Here is a 19,249-nt window from a genome sequence, read left to right on the forward strand (position 1 = left end):
CACGGGCCTCCGCGCACCCAGCCTCCGCCTTCAGTAAATAAAGCTCCTCTCTCAGACGCAGCTTTGCTGTAACACGGTCTCGAGCCAGTGCGGGTGCACATCTGTTCTGTTACGGCTGGTGCTTGCAACCCATAGCAGCCTGGAGGACTAGGACTGGCCTTCCCAAAGCCCGTCCACAGGGCGCCTGGGCAGCACCGTGGCTGCGTAGCTGGGACCTGGGGACACTGGCGTGAGAGCACGTGGCCCTGCTCAGCGTCGCCAGGTCCCGGCTTGTACCCGGGATGCCCAGCGGAGTCGTTCTCTTTGGTCTTGCCCTCCCTGTGCCCCCTCCCCAGCCCTGTTCCTGCTCTTCCTGCCTCTGTGGGCAGGGAGGCACCAGGTCCCCAGGCAGTGCTGCAGCTGGAAGGCTGGGGAGGAGCAGAGTGGGTGATGGCCACCGTGCGGCCTCCTGCAGGCAGAGCCAGGGTCATCACTCACGTCCCCAAAGTCACGTCGGTGGAAAGCTGGGGTGTCCCTGGCATCCTTGGACAGGATGTGTCCAGCATGGCAGGTGTGGGCACAGCAGGCATCCTCACTCCCGGTGCTGGTCAGTCTCCATTAGCCAGGCCAACTCCCGCAGCCCTGGCCTGCCCAGTGCCCAAGCGGCACTGGCAGTCCTTTACTGGGCGAGAGACTTCTCTCTCGAGCGCATAGCTGGTCAGGGCTTTGTGTGAGGGGCTCCAGATGCCACGGGGCAGGATTCAGGGACGCCTCACAGGCTGCCGGTGGACGCGAAGAAGGGCCAGCTGTCCCGGGTGGATTGCATGTCGGGAAACACCCGCAGGTCCTGGTTCCTGCAGTAGCCCTGTGGGTCTCCCATGGGTATGTGTCTCCCGCGGTTCCATGGGTGCGGGTTTTCCGTGACTCTAAGTCCCCCTTCCTGTGGGTCTCCCGCGGCCCATGGGTGTGGGTCTCCCGAGACTCCGTGTCCCGCTTCCTGCGGGTCTCTTGCAGCCCGTGGGTGTGGGTCTCCCAAGACTCCATGTCCCTCTTCTTGAGGGTCTCCCGGGGCCCGTGGGGGCGGGTCTCCTTGACTCCTTGTCCCCCTTCTTGCAGGTCTCCCGCGGCCCGTGGGGGCGGGTCTCCTTGACTCCGTGTCCCGCTTCCTGCGGGTCTCCCGCGGCCCGGGGGGCCGGGTCTCCTTGACTCCGTGTCTCCCTTCCTGCGGGTCTCCCGCGGCCCGTGGGTGTGCTACTTCCCCACGTGGACGTTGCCCTGCAGGGGAGGGCGCGGGCTGGGCCCAAGGCTGTTCTGAGTCCAGGCTGGGTCCCCAAGGTTCGGTGTGCCTGTGGGCCCCACGTCTGAGGGTGTGTGCAGAACCACTTTCAGATCCGACCCCTCCCCTCCAATCTGCACACCCGTGGTCAGCGGCGGCCACAGCCTGGGGCTTCTGCAGTAAGCACCGTCCCCCTAGCCTGGGGCCCCACGTGGAAGCCACTTCAGGAGACGCCTCAACTGGGTCTGAGCCCTGCATGCCTCCTGACTGGGGCTCCAGCCTTGAGCCCCACATCCCAGCGAGGCGGCGGGGAGAGCGGCCCGGGGGCCTTGACAGAGACGCCAGTCCCACGGGTCACAGACCCAGCGGTGCGCTCGCCTGGTGCCCGCTGAGAAGCCGGGTGTGAGGCGGCTCCCGCGCGGGCGAGGTGGCCTCTCCAGGAGCCGGCCGCCCGCCTGGGGTGGTCCGAGCTCCAGGCCGCGACTCCACGGACCGCGCTGCCGAGCGGGGGCGGCAGGGGGCGCGCTGCGGCGGGGCCTTCCGACCGGGCAGCCCTGGCGCTGAGGTCGCCCAAGCCCGCGGCCGCTCCTGCGCACGCGCGGGGACGGCGCCAGTTACGCTCTGCGCCGGAGCCCACGTGCAGGGCCCGGGGCCTCGGGGCGGCACGTCCTGCAAGGTAAGCCATCGCCCCCGGGGCTCCTCTCCCACGCCGGGTCCTCAGCTTGGTGCCAAGGCAGGCTCACCTCCTTCCTCAGGTGCCCCTCCAGCGCTTTAACCAGCCCCCCGCCCGCCTCGCCTGCTCTGGAGGTGCTGTGGGGAAACGCCGGGGCTGGTCTGCCTGCCTCGCAGCACCCGCACCACCGGGGCTGGCGGAGGGCGGAGGCAGGAGGGCGTCTGTGCGGCCGCGGGCACTGGCGTCAGGTCGTGAGCCCGTGCGGACCCCGAGTCCCCACCACAGAGGGTGGACGTGACCCAGGTTGCGTCCCCCCACCTGCAGCCCCCGAGTCCTCGCGGGCGCACAGCTCCGGCTCCTCGGTGACCCGGCCGAGCGGGGCCTCCTCACTCAGACGTCTTCCCGTGTCTGCATCCGGCTCTCGCCCCCACCCTTAAGCCCCAGCACGAGGCCATCTCGATGGCTCCCTTTGGGAAGAAACTCGTGCTCTTAAGGAGACGACCGCCCGCCCACCCTGGGGGCTCCACACGGTGCCAGGACGGTGACTGAGGGAGACCCCAGCGAGTCAGCCCGGCCGGGGGCACTTCCAGGCAGCGTGCAGCAGACACGGGGTCCTGGCACACCTGCCCGCTCTCCTCACGACACCTGGCACGGCATACAGACGGAGACGACTGGACAAGAAACAGTGACAGACGCCGAGAAGAGGCACTCTCCTGACGGATGGACGGACATGGCCACACCCGGGACGAGGGCCTGCGTCCACACCGCACGTTGGTGGGGGGACTCGGGCCCCGGAAGCACCTGCCGGCTGCGTGGCCTCGGGGCTGCCCCACGGCCCCCGGTCAGGTGACGTCCAGTTAGGAGGGGACCGAGGGCCCGACGAGCACGGTTTCCGCTGCCGCAGGAGGAGCCAGGGTTGGGCTGAGCCCACAACCCAAGGGGCTGCTGCCAACGGACCTGCCCCACACGGGTGCTGGCATCTGGAGGCAGACAGCAGGGAGGAGGCGGGTCAGGGAGGGGAGAGGGCCGACACCATGGGCCGTGGTACAGAGAGAGGCTCTCACTGTCCATTGACATGGGGGATGCGGGGGACATGGAGGGGCACAGTGAGGGGGACACGGGACATGGGGGGACATGGAGGGGGACACACGGGGAACATGGGACACGGGGGGACACAGGGAGGGGGACATGGACACGGCACAGGGGACACAGGGAGGGGGACACATGGGACACAGGGGGACGAGGGGGGTACAGGGAGGGGGACATGGACACAGTGAGGGGACACAGGGAACACATGGGGGCACACGGCACAGGGACACCGGACATGGGGGGACACAGGGGGACATGGAGGGGACACACGAGGGGACACAGTGAAGCGGACACAATGGGGGGGCATCTGCGAGCCAGATGGGCCAGGCCCCCTCCCTGGCACCCCCAGCACCTGAGCTGACCTCAGCCTCCCAGGCGGGCTGGGACCTCTGTGGAGAGGCCGCCCAGTGCCTGCAGAGCCACCTGAGGACAGCGCCCCACGAAGACTCCGTGAGCCCGCCCGGCCCCGCCGGCATAAGAGAGGCTGTCCTCAGAGAGCAAAGCCCAAACTGTCTTCTGTTTGTTATGTGACATTCGAGCCATGAACACAGACACCCACAACATAACTTCAGGGCATGGTTTCTGAGGCAGGAATCGTGGGCACGGGAGCTGCCTGAGCTGCCAGCCCCAGTGAGCGGGCACCTCTATGCAAGTCCTGGGGGCGGGCAGCCGGACCAGAGGACGAGGGGTCTCAAGCGCACGCCAGCAAGACTGACATCTCCTCCTCTGCGGACAGGGGGCGGCCTCTCTACACACTTGCATCAGGTCCTGGGTCCCAGAGGACAAGCTCCCGGCTCGGGGCGGGAACCTCATGACCGCGGCAGGCACTGAGACCTCAGGTCTGTGCTGGTGGGAGCTCCGGCCGAGCCCGATGGGGCGGGAGGCCCATCCTCTCCGGGACCCCCCAGGCATCCTGGGGGTGCCGCCCAGCAGCTCTGCAGGAGCGTCAAGGGGACCCCGAGAGATGGCGCGACTGCAGGCTCGGGCACACTGAGATGGACCGGCTTCACGGCTCTAAGGCAGACGTGGGGTGTGAGCTGGCGAGGCGGCCTGGCCGTCCGTGGCGATGGCACTGCTGGGTCGGCCCCGCCTGGGAATCCGACTCCCCTGGTTAGGCTGATGATGGATGGCGGGCAGAACAGACCAAGTGAACTAACAAGTGGGTTGCTTTCGGGTTTCACCAGGTGCCACGAAAGCTGCATCAGAAGGACCGTGGCTCACCCTCCTGCGTTTGGTCCAGGCAGCTGCACGTCTAGGGCTGTGACTCGTTGGGGGCCCAGCGGCCAGCCTGGGGTGACCTCTGTGTGAGTGCCTCGTGGGGACCAGGAGTCACCAAGTCGCTCTGCGAGGTTGTGCCTGGGGGCCTGGCCTCACGCCTGACTCAGACCGGCCCTGGGTTTCGGTGGCCCTCAGTGTCCACCGTCCACCCTCCTCGTTCCGCTGTGTGTGACGGTCTCTGCAGGGGAGGCCTGGTGTGCTGGGCTCCTGGCTCAGACCCCCACTCTTTCCCACCAGTTCAGGCCCCCAATTCACCCGCCCCCATCATTCTTCTCTTCCAGGCTCAGACCACTCCCTGCAGAGTCGAGGCTGGGCAGCAGCCTGAAGCAGTCGCTGGTCAAGACAGCTGATGGGGCTGACCCCATGGAGGCCTTCAGAGGTAAACAGTCTCCAGTCCCCTCCAACGCCTGGGCTCTCCACCACCAGGTTCAGACACCAAAGCCAGCGGCACGCAGGCCAGACCCACAGCAAGGAGCTGAGACCCACAGCAAAGAGTGTCCAAGCCCCCTCCCCCAACTTGTCCCTCCGGGGCCGGCAGCAGGGCCCTGGACACGGGCGACCAGCTCCCAGCTCCCCTGTGTGGCAGGTTTAACGTGGAAAGAGCTGGAAACACGGATCCCTCGTGCCCAGCTAGAGCTGTGAGGGAGCCCACAAACCTGGGGTTTCAGAACAACAGGAGAAGCCTAGCCAGGTGCCCGCATGAGCCCCCACCCTGCCCAGCCCCCCGGCCACACGGCTGAGCTGACCTGCAAGGTTCCAGAACACCCAGGGACACTGGCCAGGCCACCAACCACAGCAGCTCTCCCCCCACCGCCCTACCGCCTGCACCCGGCCCCAGTCAGCCTTTGGGGAGAAGTTTAGGGGCTCTAGGCCCAGGAAGGACACCCCTAGCCCTCCACCCACGTTGGGGGAACACTGTAGCACTGTAGCACCAGTCAGGGGGCCGACGGGTCCTCTGAGATGAGGCGAGGCCAGCCGGACCGTGGTGTGGACAGAAGTCTATCTGCAACCCTCTCCTCGGCCCCCTGTTCCCACCAGGAAGACGAGGTGAGAAAGCTCAGCCCGGGGCCCTCAGGGTGAAGGGTGGGGACAGACTGAAGCCCCAGCTTCAGTGGGCTCTGGACACGGCTCCTCCAAGCAAGCGACACAGGCTGTGCGCACACACACGCGAGCACACACACACACACGTGTATCTCAGGACCAGAGGCACGGCTCCCTGCGGTCAAGGCCACAAAGATGCAGCTGTGACATGGGGTGGGGAGGGGGCGTGGGGGCCCGTTCGGATCTGCGACGTGAGGGGATGCTAAAGAGTGGGCACCCGTGAGGCCTGGCTCAGAGGAGCAGTCAGGGGGCGGCCCCTGAAGCTTGGGAGCCGGGCGCCTTCCTCAGTCACTGCCGGGTGTGCACTTTGGCTTCTGGGAGGTCAAGACTCGGGATGGAATGTGAGTGCCACGAACTCAGGGAAAGAAGAGCCAGGCGCCCAGCAGAAAGGTCAGCCCAGAGCTGGCTGTGAGGCAAGGTCACAGGGCTGACGGCCCGGGCGGGACAGCTGCCTGCCTGTGACTCCGGCCACCAGCCCGGGCCACCCGGCTGACCTGGACCCAGCAAGTGTGCGACCCTCGGCCTCAGGCCCTTGGAGACGGCTTCTCCGTCGGCGGAGGCCACGTGGGCGCCTGAGTGTCCCGAGGGCTTTCTCATGATCCCAGCAAAGCTCTGGGACCCTTGAGGCCTGAGCAACAGGTAGGCAGGGGGCCAGGCGCCACAGCTGGCAGTCTGGGGAACAGCTAGAAGCATCTCAGACCAGAGACAGGCTCTCCAGACCCCAGGCTCTGCTGGACTCGCAACTCAGCAGCACGCAGACTTCCCTCTGTGACCCTGCGGTCGTTAGCTGGGCTTCTTCCTGCGTGCAGGCTGCCTGTCCCAGGGGCACCGGGCACTGCCAAGAACGCGAGCTCCAGGGACACAGCTAAAGTGGAGACCGCTGTCCGCCAGACTCGGGGGCCGCTCCCCACAGGCAGGCTGCTTTGCATCTTTAACACAGCTGGTATGTGGGAACTTAAGGACCGTCACTGCTCCCCGGAGGGTCTCAGTCCCACAACAGGACCAGGGCCCTCAGCTCAGCTACCCCAGAGACTGCACGCTTCCTTTCAGAAGACTGTGAGTTAAACCCGGACGGTGACCAACCAGACACCGAGGGAAATGCCCCGGCCACAGGCGGTGTGTCTGCAGCACAAGCGCCTGGATGTCTGCTCTCCTCTGCTCTGCCCTCGACCTTCGCCCAGAGACACTGCGAGGAGCCTGACCCTGCCCGCTCGGCTCGCCCCGGGCGTCCCACCGCAGCTGGAGACTTCTCCCCACGAGGGAAAGAAAATGAAAGTGAAAGTCACTCAAGCGTGCCTGACTCTGCGACCCCATGGACTGTAGCCCTCCAGGCCAGAATACTGGAGTGGTTGCCATGCCCTCCTCCAGGGATCTTTCTGACCCAGGGATTGAACCCAGGTCTCCAGCATTGCAGGTGGACTCTTTACCATCTGAGCCACCAGGGACGGGACCCAAACTGCCTGGGCCCCATGTAGGCCAGCAGCCAGGACTCCCTTCCAGGCTGAACAGCTGATGCTAACGTGATGTGGTGGACAGCAGGGGACAGGGGGGCTGCGGTGGGTTTCCCTGTGGTCGAGGCTTCTGGGGGTGAGGGCAGGGTTGAGACAAGATGTGGGGAGGGGTTGGGGATGTGGGGCTCTGCCCGCCCACCGCCCCAGCACCACCACTGCTGTGAAGACTCAGCCTGAAGCTGAAGGAGGCGGTGACAGTGGCAAGAACACGAAACCCAAAACTGGAAACTTGAATTCTGTTTTTTCATTCATGCATTTATTTTTTTGAAAAGAAAAACACCCACACATACAGGGATGGCCCCTGTGATTTGGTAAGGAGTCAGGGCTGCCTAGGGGCTGCTCACAGGGAACCTGTAGTCCAGTGGAGTGTCTGTGATCTCAGCCCCTTGGGGCATGGAGACCACTCAGGAAGGTGGGCAGGGCTGGGCTCCAGGGGCAGGTGGCATGGTCCCCTTTGCCTCTGGGGATGAAGCAAATGTCCAGGAGAGATGTGAAGGGAGACCAGGCCACATAGCCATGCTCTGGACAGACAGAGAGATGGACAGAGGATTTGCGGGTGGAGCAGGGTCACCAGCTGGAAGGGGCATTCTGGGCAGACATAGGGGCGATAGGGTGTGGAGCTGGGGCAGGTCACTGCTGGTGGAGGGGCCTGCAGGACTGAACGACAGCTGCAGGAAGGGGAGATGAGGGCCCCAAGACAGCCCCGCCCACGACCTCAGCAACATCTCTTTGGGGGCCTCAGTACCCCCATCTGAAAGGCCCCCCGAACAACAGGGCATCTGTGTTAGTGGGAGGTGAATCTGGAGTGAAATGTAGGAAACGACGTTCAAACAGTTTCTACACTGCTTCAGAAAGTGATTTTTTCTTTATAACATTTGATTTTTGGTCAACCGCACTTGAATTTTAATTAGTACATGATTGTTACATTTTCAAGTCAACACTGAATATTTCTGCCACCAGGGCCGCAGTACTGTGTCCAATAGCAGGCAGGACTTGAGAGGTGCACCCAGTACTAACCACAGATGTGCAGATGGGCCCAGGGCAGAAGGGCAGACATTCTCCTCGTGCACGGGCCCACAGCAGCACGTGTTCCTGCGGCTCTGTCCACGTGCACGCTCGTGACGCGGTGACTTTACAGCAAAACCACGTTATTCAAACCTGGAGAGCCTTGGCTACTGTTTTCCTGGAAAACAGTTAATTCTACTGTCTGATGGCCACAGGTTTTCCAGGGCTTTCTGTCACCTAGTCTATTGTGACACAGAGGGTTTCACATTTAGAGAAAACTGAAGCCTCCAAAAACATCTTCATAAGGACATAGCTGCTTTTGCAATTAGTTCTAAGTATGTGATTTACCTCTTAGATAATAGGGATCTCTCAAGTCTTCAGAACAAAAGCCACAGTATAACAGCTGCACTTACATCACACAACGGAATCAGGACTTGGTCCTCTCTGGACACAGACCTGCCTGCCTGGAGGAGGCGGTGGGGGCCGGGCCACCAGGCTGCAGGGCTGAGCTCTGCTGGGAAACAACTGCCTACGAGTTCAGAGGAGAAGCAACAACAGTGCTGCTCTCCTTAAGAAAACAGCCTGGAACGTGGGACAGGTGCAAACAGGCCTTTTTAGAACCAGAAACCACCCTTAAAGTGTGAGTGGACCATGTGGACAAGCTGTTTTTGCTCAAGCAAAGGGTGTTTGGTGAAATAGCATCACCGACTCAATGGACATGAACTTGAGCAAACTGCGGGTGACAGCGGATAACAGGGAGGCCTGGCATGCTGCAGTCCATGCGGTCGCAAAGAGTCGGACATGACTGAGCGGCTGAACAACAACAACGAAGGGTGTTTGGGGGCGAGAGCCTCCCGGTCGAGGGGAGAGGCAGTTTTCCAGCCGAGAGTTTTATGTGGGACGTCAGCTTGGGGACAGAACCATCATGTTAGTGAATGACCACACCAGTCACCAGCCTCAGGCCTCAGGTTTATTTCTCAAGCACCTGCAAAATCATGACAACTATTTGCATTTCCACCTTAAGCATCTCGAGAATTTAAACTCATGCCGAGGCCACCTCATCAGCTTCTGAGAACAAAACAGCTGCACCTTCTCGCCCCCTTGGCGGTTTCACATCGGCAAGCAGCCTCCAAAGGATCAGCAGTCACTCCCAAAGGCAGCCCCACCCCACAGTATGAAGGAAAGCACACCAAAAGCTCCACTTCTGTTTGGAAGAAACCGACGATGAGATCTTGCTAACAGGACATGACGGCCGGGCCCACAGTGCGACCACACGGTTTGAAGCGACTGAAACGTCAGGGTCCCTGATTTTCTTTTAGGAAAAGCACCCCGTGGGTTCGTTGGCGGCATTTACGGTTAGAAAGAGAGCGTTACCGTTGGCGGGCAGGTAGGTGAAGTGCTGGTACTGGCTCCGCTTCCTCTTCCCGTTGCAGACATAGAAGTTGACCTGCACAGGGCTGGTTATCCTCTGGTTGCGGAAAGGCGGGATCTCCACCACCAGCGAGTTCTAGAGAGAAAGAGGTGGGCGAGGGCGGTGAGCGACTCACAAGCCAGGGACACACCCACCCACACCACACCCCCTCACCCCGCCGAGAGTGAGATGCGCAGGTTTCTCCCTGGAGAGGCTGGCCGAGCGCCTGAGGCCCATGGCTCCTGCGTGGCCAGAGCCCAGAGGGGGCTGAGGGGGGCGTGCGGGGAGGAGGCATGGGCTTCATCTAAGATGCTGCCGACTGAGTCAGGAGAGAAGTCGTGAGCACAGGTACCAAGAGGGGACCAGCCACTGGGCAGGACCCCACGCCTCTCTGTCCCCAAACCCAAGCATGACCTGCAGGAAACTAATAAGCCCCCAGGCACCGCCCTGCAGTGGAGCCAGGGGCACCTGTCCAGGTCAGCGGCAGCAGAGACCCAGGGGGCAAGTGCCCCCTGGAGACGCTCTACGCCAACGGCCCAAAGCCCAAGTCACGACCCCGAGATGGATGGGGACGGGAAGGCAGGCACAAGGGACCGGGGCTTTACGGAGGCTGTTGCTGCTCTTCCAGGTTTTAAACGAAACATCAGCAACGTCTGCACCAAACTGCCCCCTTTCAAGTACAGATACGCAGAGGAGTCACTGGGGCAGGGCCAGCGTGTGTTGTGGGGGAAGGAAGCAGGGAGGGTCTGCGTGCTCAGGTGCCCAGCCTTCCACACGAGGGCCCAGCCTCAGCACCAAAGAGAGGCCCTGATTTTGGGAGTGGGGTAGGGCAAGATTTCACATCCTAAAAGGTTTCTTCAATGACTTTTATCATACGATTTCAGTTAACAAGAGGAAAATGTGTAAGAAAAATCCGTGGTATCACTTTCAAGAGTTGTAGCCAATTAACAGTAAAATTGATTGAATCCGGTTAATAGTGAAATCTTAAGAATGTTTAAACAGAAAAGTGAGGAGAACTTCAGGACAACTCTTCCCTTTACAGGTGAAAACATGAGGCACAGTCTGCTGCTAAGGGCATCTGGTGGAGGGGGGCGGGCAGGACCAGGCCTGCAGCCTGCTCTGGGCTCCGTCTCCTGGGAGCACATGTGGGCCAGAAAGTGCATTTCTATTGGAGTCAGTGGAGTCAAGGGTGGGTGACCCGGCAAGGGCACGTGTGCTCAGTCAGAGCCCTGCTGGGGCCGCACCTCTGCCACGTCTGTGCCCCAGCCCCGCAGCCCGTGTCCGGGAGCCTGGCCCGGGCTGGACAGGCCTGCACTTCAGCCCGGGCTCTGACATCTCCAAGTCTCCGCTCCATCGCTGGCACAGGGGAGAGGACGAGGAAGACACACCTCGGGGCAGTGGTCTGAGGAGGGGACTGCAGGTGATGCTGGCACCGGGCACACAGCCGGTGCTCAGTAATGGCAGACACCGGAGTCAACAGCAGAAACGAGGACAAGAGGCAGAAAGGCAGAGGGCTTGCTCGAGTTGAGACCAGAACCAGAGCTGGGACGCAGGAGTGGCTGCAGGGACGCACCGGGACATGCCCGGTGGGGCAAGGAACCCTGAGCAGGTTCCATGTCCGGGGGCCAGGTGACTGGAGGACTGTGTTTAGATGTGGGCACAGACTGATATGCTGGACAGGTTATTAAATCATGATGGACCACTAAATGTGCAGTGAGGGTAGAGGTCAGAAGGGAAACCTGTCTCTCCAGCACCAGGGCGAGAGGTCCAAACAGCACTCGGCACATTCATGCCACTTACTTTGAGAAAACCCACCGTCTACACTTCTCATGGTCATATATAAATCACACACGCAGTGCCACTCGACCTTGTTGAAATGGATAATGTGTATGTACGTGTGTGTGTGTAGATACCCACCCACCGTCTACACTTCTCATGGTTGTACATAAACCACACACACAGTGCCACCTGACCTTGTTGAAATGTATAGTGTGTGTGTGTGTGTAGATACATACCAACTGTATACACCGCTTAAGGTCACACATAAACCACACACGCAGTGCCACCCAGCCTTGTTGAAATGTATAATGTGTATGTATGTGTGTGTGCGTGTAGATACACGCCCATGACAGGAAAAGGGTGGAAGGAAATACGCCCACATGTTAATGGTGGCCACATCCCACTGAAATTTCACTAGGCGTTTTCCTTTTTAAACTTTGTTAATATCTTCCAAGTTTCCACAATGAATATGGCACTCTTTCATAATTAGAAGAAATATATGAAAGTAAACTTCATTTAAGAGATAAGAAAGGTGAAACCATAAACCTGAAGCACATTGCTGTTCACATGCTTTTCTCTCAGAACACACGACTGATAATGGTTAAGTTTTCTTTAAAATATGCACTGTTCACAGTGGAAAAGGAAACCCAACAACGGAAAATCTGAACATGCAAACTTGGCGGAATTATTTCAATGCCAAAAATGCACAGTTTCTGCTGGCCTCTCCTTCCTGCCCAGGAGAAGGGGTGGGTAGCCTGGGGGCAGAGGACTTGGGCCTACAGGGGGGCTGGAACCTGGAGCCAAGGGCCTCTGTTTCGGGGTGACCACCAATGGCTGGTGTTGGTCACAGCAAACCTGAGGCCCACCTCTGTAACTGTGGGGCCTGGAGTCCTTGTCCAGAAGCGGAGTTCCTAAGCCAGCAGCGCTTCCCCAAGGGAACCAGGAGGAGCCGTGAGGCAGCATGTGAGGTTAGAGGCCTGGACACCCTGGGGGTGGTGACAGTGGGATACAGGTGTCCTCCCTGGGCCTGGGAGGAAAGGTTTACCTTGAAACCATTTGGGAAGGTTTCTGTAAATGGATCAGTGCTTGGAAGAAGCAGCTAAAGTCACAGGTAAAGATGCTTGCGGTAGTTACGTACGGATGTGAGAGCTGGACCATAAAGAAGGCTCAGCGCCGAAGAAATGATGTTTTCAAATTATGGTGCTGGGGAAGACTCTTGAGAGTCCCTTGGACAGCAAGGAGATCCAACAAGTCCATCCTAAAGGAGATCAGTCCTGGGTGTTCATTGGAAGGACTGATGCTGAAGCTGAAGCTCCAGTACTTTGGCCACCTGACGCAAAAAGCTGACTCACTGGAAAAGACCCTGATGCTGCGAAAGATTGAAGGCAGAAAGAGGAGGAGGCGACAGAGAATGAGATGGCTGGATGGCATCATCGACTCAATGGACATGAGTTTGAGCAAGCTCTGGGAGTTGGTGAAGGACAGGGAAGCCTGGTATGCTGCAGTCCATAGAGTTGCAAAGAGCTGGACACAACTTAGCAGCTGAACAGCAACGTGCTTCTTCCTGATGAAGCCAGCTGTGTGGAGGGAGGGGATTCCAGACACAGGGCAGAGGGTACCGCAATCACGTCTGCAAATCTCGCGGCCAACGGAGAAAATTCAGTCCTTATCATGAATGAGACTTTGAACAATGACTCCCACTGCCTGTGTTCTCAGGAATGGACCGTCCACACGCCACCATCAAGAGGGGCCAGTGGGACGAGGGAGACAGAGTGGAGGAACTTTGAACTTCAAAAAATCACCGTAGGATGTAAGAGTAATATAAAATAATTAAATATCAATTTATTACATTTAAATTATTACCTCATTCAAGATGTTCATATTCTTATTTCTTCTGCACTTGATAAAACATTCTCAGAGAAATGTTGATATGTCTTATGGCAATTATTTATTTTTTCTTTTCCCTTATATTTCTTCTGATTTTTGCTTTATGTATCTTTGTTTATTTGCTGTTAGGTGTCTAACGGTTTATAATATCTATTTTCTTTGTAAATTTTTCCTTTTATCATTAAAAAAAATCATCTTTTTTCATTTAATATAAATAAGTTTAAATTTTTAAAAGTAAAGGATTTTTAAAAGAAAAAAAAATCACCTGCTGGCCTGTGCATTGTTACCTGAAGGTTCCTCCTGCTCTGAGAAGACAAAGGAGGTGGACAGTAATCCAACCCGTCAATAAATGCTTCAGACACAAGGTCTCCATACCTCAACCAGAAGGCAGGGACTGGGAGTGTGGGTGAGAGCACAGGGCTGCTCTGCTGGACATCTTACCAAATAAAGACGCAGCCCGAAAGGCGCACCGGTCAGTGCTCATGCAGAGGAAGGAGGCTTTGCCGGCTTCAGACAGAAACACAGCAAGAAGGCACCAGTCCTCCTCAGATCCTCCCCTGGTTCTCCCTCAGACCGCCTCCTGCTTCTCCCTCAGGACCCCCCTTGGTTGTCCTTCGCTCCCCCTCCTTGGTTCTCCCTCGGGCCCCCAGGTTCTCCTTCAGGCCCCCTCCTGCTTCTCCCTCAGGCCACCTCCTGCTTCTCCCTCAGGCCACCTCCTGCTTCCCCCTCAGGCCCCCTCCTGCTTCTCCCTTAGGACACCCCGTTTCTCCCTCAGGACCCCGTTTCTCCCTCAGGCCTCACTCCTGGTTCTCTCTCAGGCCCCCCTCCTGGTTCTCTCTCAGGCCCCCCTCCTGGTTCTCTCTCAGGCTCCCCTCCTGGTTCTCTCTCAGGCCTCACTCCTGGTTCTCTCTCAGGCCCCCCTCCTGGTTCTCTCTCAGGACCCCCTCCTGGTTCTCTCTCAGGCCCCCCTCCTGGTTCTCTCTCAGGCCCCCCTCCTGGTTCTCTCTCAGGCCTCACTCCTGGTTCTCCCTCAGGCCCCCCTCCTGGTTCTCTCTCAGGCCCCCCTCCTGGTTCTCTCTCAGGCCCCCCTCCTGGTTCTCTCTCAGGACCCCCTCCTGGTTCTCCCTCAGGCCTCACTCCTGGTTCTCTCTCAGGCCCCCCTCCTGGTTCTCTCTCAGGCCCCCCTCCTGGTTCTCTCTCAGGCCTCACTCCTGGTTCTCCCTCAGGACCCCCTGGTTCTCTCTCAGGCCTCACTCCTGGTTCTCTCTCAGGCCCCACTCCTGGTTCTCTCTCAGGCCCCCCTCCTGGTTCTCTCTCAGGCCCCACTCCTGCTTCTCTCTCAGGCCCCCCTCCTGGTTCTCTCTCAGGCCTCACTCCTGGTTCTCCCTCAGGACCCCCTGGTTCTCCCTCAGGCCCCCCTGGTTCTCTCTCAGGCCCCACTCCTGGTTCTCTCTCAGGCCCCCCTCCTGGTTCTCTCTCAGGCCCCCCTCCTGGTTCTCTCTCAGGCCCCCCTCCTGGTTCTCTCTCAGGCCCCCCTCCTGGTTCTCTCTCAGGCCTCACTCCTGGTTCTCCCTCAGGACCCCCTGGTTCTCCCTCAGGCCCCCCTGGTTCTCTCTCAGGCCTCACTCCTGGTTCTCCCTCAGGCCCCCCTGGTTCTCCCTCAGGGCCCCCTCCTGGTTCTCTATCAGGGCCCCTCCTGGTTCTCCCTCAGGCTCCCCTGGTTCTTCCTTAGGGCCCCCTCCTGGCTCTTCCTTGAGCGTGAGCAGCCACAAACACCACGGAAGCCAAGTGTACAGATGGGAACCGGCAGGCCCTGGGCCCTGCAGACGATGAGTGTGCACAGTGGTCTGCAGATCCCCCGGCTGCTGGCCAGCACGACAAGCAGGTGGGGCAGCACTCAGGTCTGACCTTGAGCTTGTGTCCTGGTGGGAGGACAGCGCGTGAGGAGCCAAGGACGCTGGCGGAAACCCTGGGCCCGCATGGCCAGGCAGTGAGGCGTGGGGCTCAGGCTCTGGAGGGGGGGGGGGTCCTCTCGGAGGGCAGCGAGTCTGGGCTCCCTGGTGACAATGGCCAGTGGAGACCACAGGCTCTGGGCATGTGTGTGCACCTGGTCTACCTGGTGGGGGCCTGCAGCCCAGGAGCTGCCTGGCTCTCTGCGGTCACCCCACGTCCACGTTGTCTGCTCCCTGCGCTGCGCGTGCCGAGCGCGCTTGGGTCAGGAAGCACTTCACAACCATTTCTACTCCTTGCTCTCTCTCTCTGTGTGTGCTCATCCGTGGTTCATTGCAACAAATCAGAAGTGATGTCCCTTGGGCCAGGAGCCCCTCTGTAGTCAAGAGCCTCTCCAGAGAGCACATGGCCCCCCTAGGCCGTCCGTCCACTCCCCCAGCCCCCACCACCACCCGTCTGGCCCATACTCACCGGCTTGCACAGGTCTCCTTCAGTTTTTGCCTCCATCTCCCAGATGTGGTGGCCATCTGCAAGAAAGGATTCGGGAAGTCTATTATTCTGTCTCAAAGGGGCGGCCTCCAAATCACAACTGGACGCAGGCAGATGGGAGTCCTGCAATGAGAGGACCCACCCTTGCCTGGCCGGCTCAGCAGCAGCTGACGGGAGTGGGTCCCTGTGTGACTGATCAACCAGAGAGTGGATGCCAGGCCCCCAGGGGAGGAGCTCAAACAGACCTGACTGCAGGTCTGGAGTGGGGGGCTGGAGACCCCCACTCTGCAGGAGGGAGCTCTTGAGCGTCCCTAGCTAGGGCCTTGAGCATCCCTAGCGCCAGCCGTAGAAAGGGTTTACGCTCCAAGGCGGAATAACCCAGGAGGAAGGCAGGCAACCCAGGAGGAAGGCAGGCAACCCAGGTAGGAAGCCCATCGTCTGGGATGTGAGCCTGAGTGCAGTGCATACAGTGGGAGCTGGGGCCTCATTACCTGGGCATGAAGAGCCCTCATGGGTCTTGGGAGGAGGATTATTCTAATAAGTGTGGCCCTAGAGCCACGGGTCCTGCCCTGCTCAGGGGAACTGGGGGCTGAATAAGAAAATCCTCTCTGAGACTACTCCTTGCCACATCAGGACACAGAAATGCAAAACACAAGGTATTTTTAACCTTACCCCGTGGCCGTTTGCATGTTTGAAAAAATGAAAAGGCTCTAGTGCCCGTGAAAGAAAGGGCTTATTGTCCCTGGGCCAGGCCCTGGAGGGAGGCGAGGCCCAGGACCTGCTGGCTGGGGTGACAGAGCCGTGTTCCCGGTGCTAGGAAGCCCCTCTGGCAGGCATGCTTTGCCTACAAGGCCTAGTCGTTATTTGGAAGTAACAGATGCCAATCTCCTACACGGGCCTCGTTGCACTTTTTTATAAAGTTGCTCGCCAAATGAAATGTTGCATCTAGTAATGGTTCTGGGCCTAATTTTTGCTTTCTCACTGTTTTCCAAGAAGAAATGTATGTGTTACAAATACTAAATTATAAATAAGTTAGACAGCATCGCCTTTTTGTCCCTCACAGTGCTGGCTGGGCAGGGGCGGAGGGCGGAGCAGAGAGGAAATGTGAGTCACAAAGAGGCCTGGACATGCCAGGCCACACCAGCCCCTCGGGACACCGAGTGCCCCCACGGAGCATTCAGCAGATGACCCACTAGGGCATCAAACACTGCTGGAGCCTGGGGACCCGCATCCGTCTCTCCTCTAGGAAAAACCAACAGGAGACGGAAAGAACACCCCCACCCTTAAAAGCGCTGGCATTCCGCAAGCAGCAGACAGCTCCCATGAGGGCAGGGCTCAGGGAAGGAGTGACCCCCAACTTGGGCGATAAACGGCAGAGGGTCCCCGGGACGCGTGGAAAGCACCGTGGACACAGCTCCCTCGGTATGGCCCACACCTGCTGTGGATGCGCCACTGGGCCCCACCCACCCCCACCGGTTTGAGGAAACCAAAATGACTCTTCCTGTAACCAAGCCTCCCACGTCCTTGGTGCCTTTTAAAAACAACAATTTTTCTTATGACAAAACCCATCATTGCCCCAAAACAGCCATTAAGTGTTAAAACCTGAACAGCTGTGGCAAAGCCTTGCAACTGCTTTACTTCTGGTCCATAGAGGTTGACAGAGCCCTTCACCCAGTGTCCACCGCCCACCCTCCAGGAGGGTCCATAGGCCAGACCGGCCTCCTGGGAATGGGCTGTAGGTCCACCGGTGGAACAGCCATCACGGGAAACACGGGTGGGGAGTGGGCGGTGGGTGTGCGCACCGAGGACAAGCAGGGCGGGAGGGGCCTTCCCCTCCAGGCCCTCGTGGGCTGTGCGACACCATCCCGTCCAGTGCTGGCCTGGGGTCCAGCGGTCCCACCGTGCAAGCAGATCCACAAGCTGACCAGCCTGGCCACCCGCACAGGCTCACAGCCCTGTCACAGCGTCTGAAAGCACAGATCCCTGGCGCACAGAGAGACTGAGCACGGAGCAAAGGGCAGAGGCAGATGGGCCACTGAGATCCGGCTCATAGGCCCAGGGCTCCCACGCCCCTCACCTTGGCCAGGGGGCTCTGGCCCAGTCTGTTCTGTGGTCAGAAGTGCACACGCAATCCTGCTCCAGGAGGAGGCCGGAGCAGCAGCCAGGGTGGCCGCTGCCTGCCCTGTGGGACCCCCATGCGGGACACTCCCCAGCGCCCCCATCCCGCTGACTGCTGACTCCTTCCACTGCCCCGGCCTGGGGCTCGTGCCCCCAGCCTCTGGCGTCCTTGTTTCTGCAAAGCTGCTGGGAGGCCACCGGGTGTGGAACGCAGCCGCAGCCCCTACGGGAAGGGAGGCCACAGGCCTGAACGGGCCTTTGTGCTCCAGCCTTATCAGGAGCTCGCTGGCCTCCTCAGTAGGAAATTGTGTGCAAGCCCAGGAGTAAAACTATTCCGAGTCATTAGGGAATTCCCTGCAGCCTGAGTCATCGGAAAGGCTTCCCCACCACACCCGGCGGAGGAGCCGGGCCTGGGAGGGGCAGCCCCGCCGCACGGCCTGCTCCCTGCTCCACAGGGTGGGGACAGAGCAGGCCTGCTGGACGCAGCCCCGAGGGTCCCCAACAGCTGACCCTGCCTCAAACTCGCTGGTTTCCAGCACTCCGCAGGGCCAGGGTGGGGGTGCTGCCTCTAATGCCCGCAGGGACAGGCAGATGTGCCTCCAGAGTGAAGCAAGGTCACTCCCTCGCCCAGGGGAGGAACACGCGTGTGCTCATGTGAGCCCACACAGACCCACTGTGCATCATGCGTGACACCAACAGCCGACCACAGCGAGTGACAAGTAGGATGGGCACCCTCTGGCCTTCAGAGGGTGATGTTCTGATGCCCTCACGGGACATTCCTGGAGGACCTTGCTGGGTGGCAGAGCCGGGAATAGGATGCCATGGCCCCCAACCCCAGCAGGGCCCCACCCGCCTGTCATCTGCATTGAAGGCACTGGGGAAACACAACCCCCCAAGACGGCTGAAAACATTCAGTTCAGGGTCGTGGGAGGGAGGACCACTTGGCTCCGAGGCCCAAAGTGAGAAAAAGCCTCCTAAGGACCAGAGGGGCCTGGCTGCTGCTCTTTTCCACCCACTGAGGGTCAGCGCTGTTTCCCAATGGTCAATCCCGGGCAGTGGCAGGCCTTCCCTGCAGGAAACAAGTCCTGCTTCTGTTGCAAAGACTTAGGACTGAGGGTGTCGTGTTCTCTTCTGGGTCTGTGACCATGTGGGGTTTGGGGCCTCAGTAATAGGCTTGAACAGGTCTGACAGGGAGGTGGTCTGCAGTCGCACTGAACCCGATGGTCCAAGTCTACACCCTGGGTGGCTTAGCCCTGAGTCCGGGCAGATGGGGCCTGTCTGAGCCTCCGTGCCAAGGGGTCCCCCTCCAGTCTGGGCGTCGAGGAGGTACAGTGTCCACTAAGGATGCCCTGGGGGCCACGCCTGTGTCCAGCCACACACAAGCTGCAGCAAACCATGTAGCCTGCCGAAGCTGCCAGCTCTGGTGAGTTCTGCTGAGCTTCACACAGTTTCTAGGAGCCGTGTGGAAAGGCTGGGCTGCACAGCGCTGACTTTAAGCATCACAATCGAGAACCTGGTGACACACGGTGCAAGCTCCAAATCCCTAGTCTCTCCTGATCCCCCTCCACGTGGGCACTCTCTCCGTGTCCTCATATTTAAATGATTTTATATGTTTTTAATATCTGCACACATGTGTGCAAGTATATCCCTCATGCACAAGCTGTAACAGAGCCCCCTGACCTCCAGCAGGAGAGAGCGGGGTG

The 19,249-nt window shown here is 59.7% G+C and overlaps 1 protein-coding gene across 2 annotated transcripts in view; it reads right to left on the bottom strand.

The window, feature by feature from the left end:
* Positions 1 to 8,942: 8,942 nt before the first annotated feature.
* NFATC1 (nuclear factor of activated T cells 1) overlaps positions 8,943 to 19,249 on the bottom strand; it is a 50,910-nt gene continuing 40,603 nt past the window's right edge. For both annotated transcript variants that reach the window (XM_068993558.1, XM_068993559.1), the window contains exons 7-8: positions 15,411 to 15,466; positions 8,943 to 9,419 (exon numbers count right to left, since the gene is read on the bottom strand). In XM_068993558.1, coding sequence (XP_068849659.1) covers positions 9,228 to 9,419; positions 15,411 to 15,466 — 248 coding nt within the window. In that variant the 3' untranslated portion in view covers positions 8,943 to 9,227. The remainder of the gene's footprint in view (positions 9,420 to 15,410; positions 15,467 to 19,249) is intronic.

Source organism: Capricornis sumatraensis, chromosome 21, assembly GCF_032405125.1.
Source record: "Capricornis sumatraensis isolate serow.1 chromosome 21, serow.2, whole genome shotgun sequence".
NCBI classification, from domain to species: Eukaryota; Metazoa; Chordata; class Mammalia; order Artiodactyla; family Bovidae; genus Capricornis; species Capricornis sumatraensis.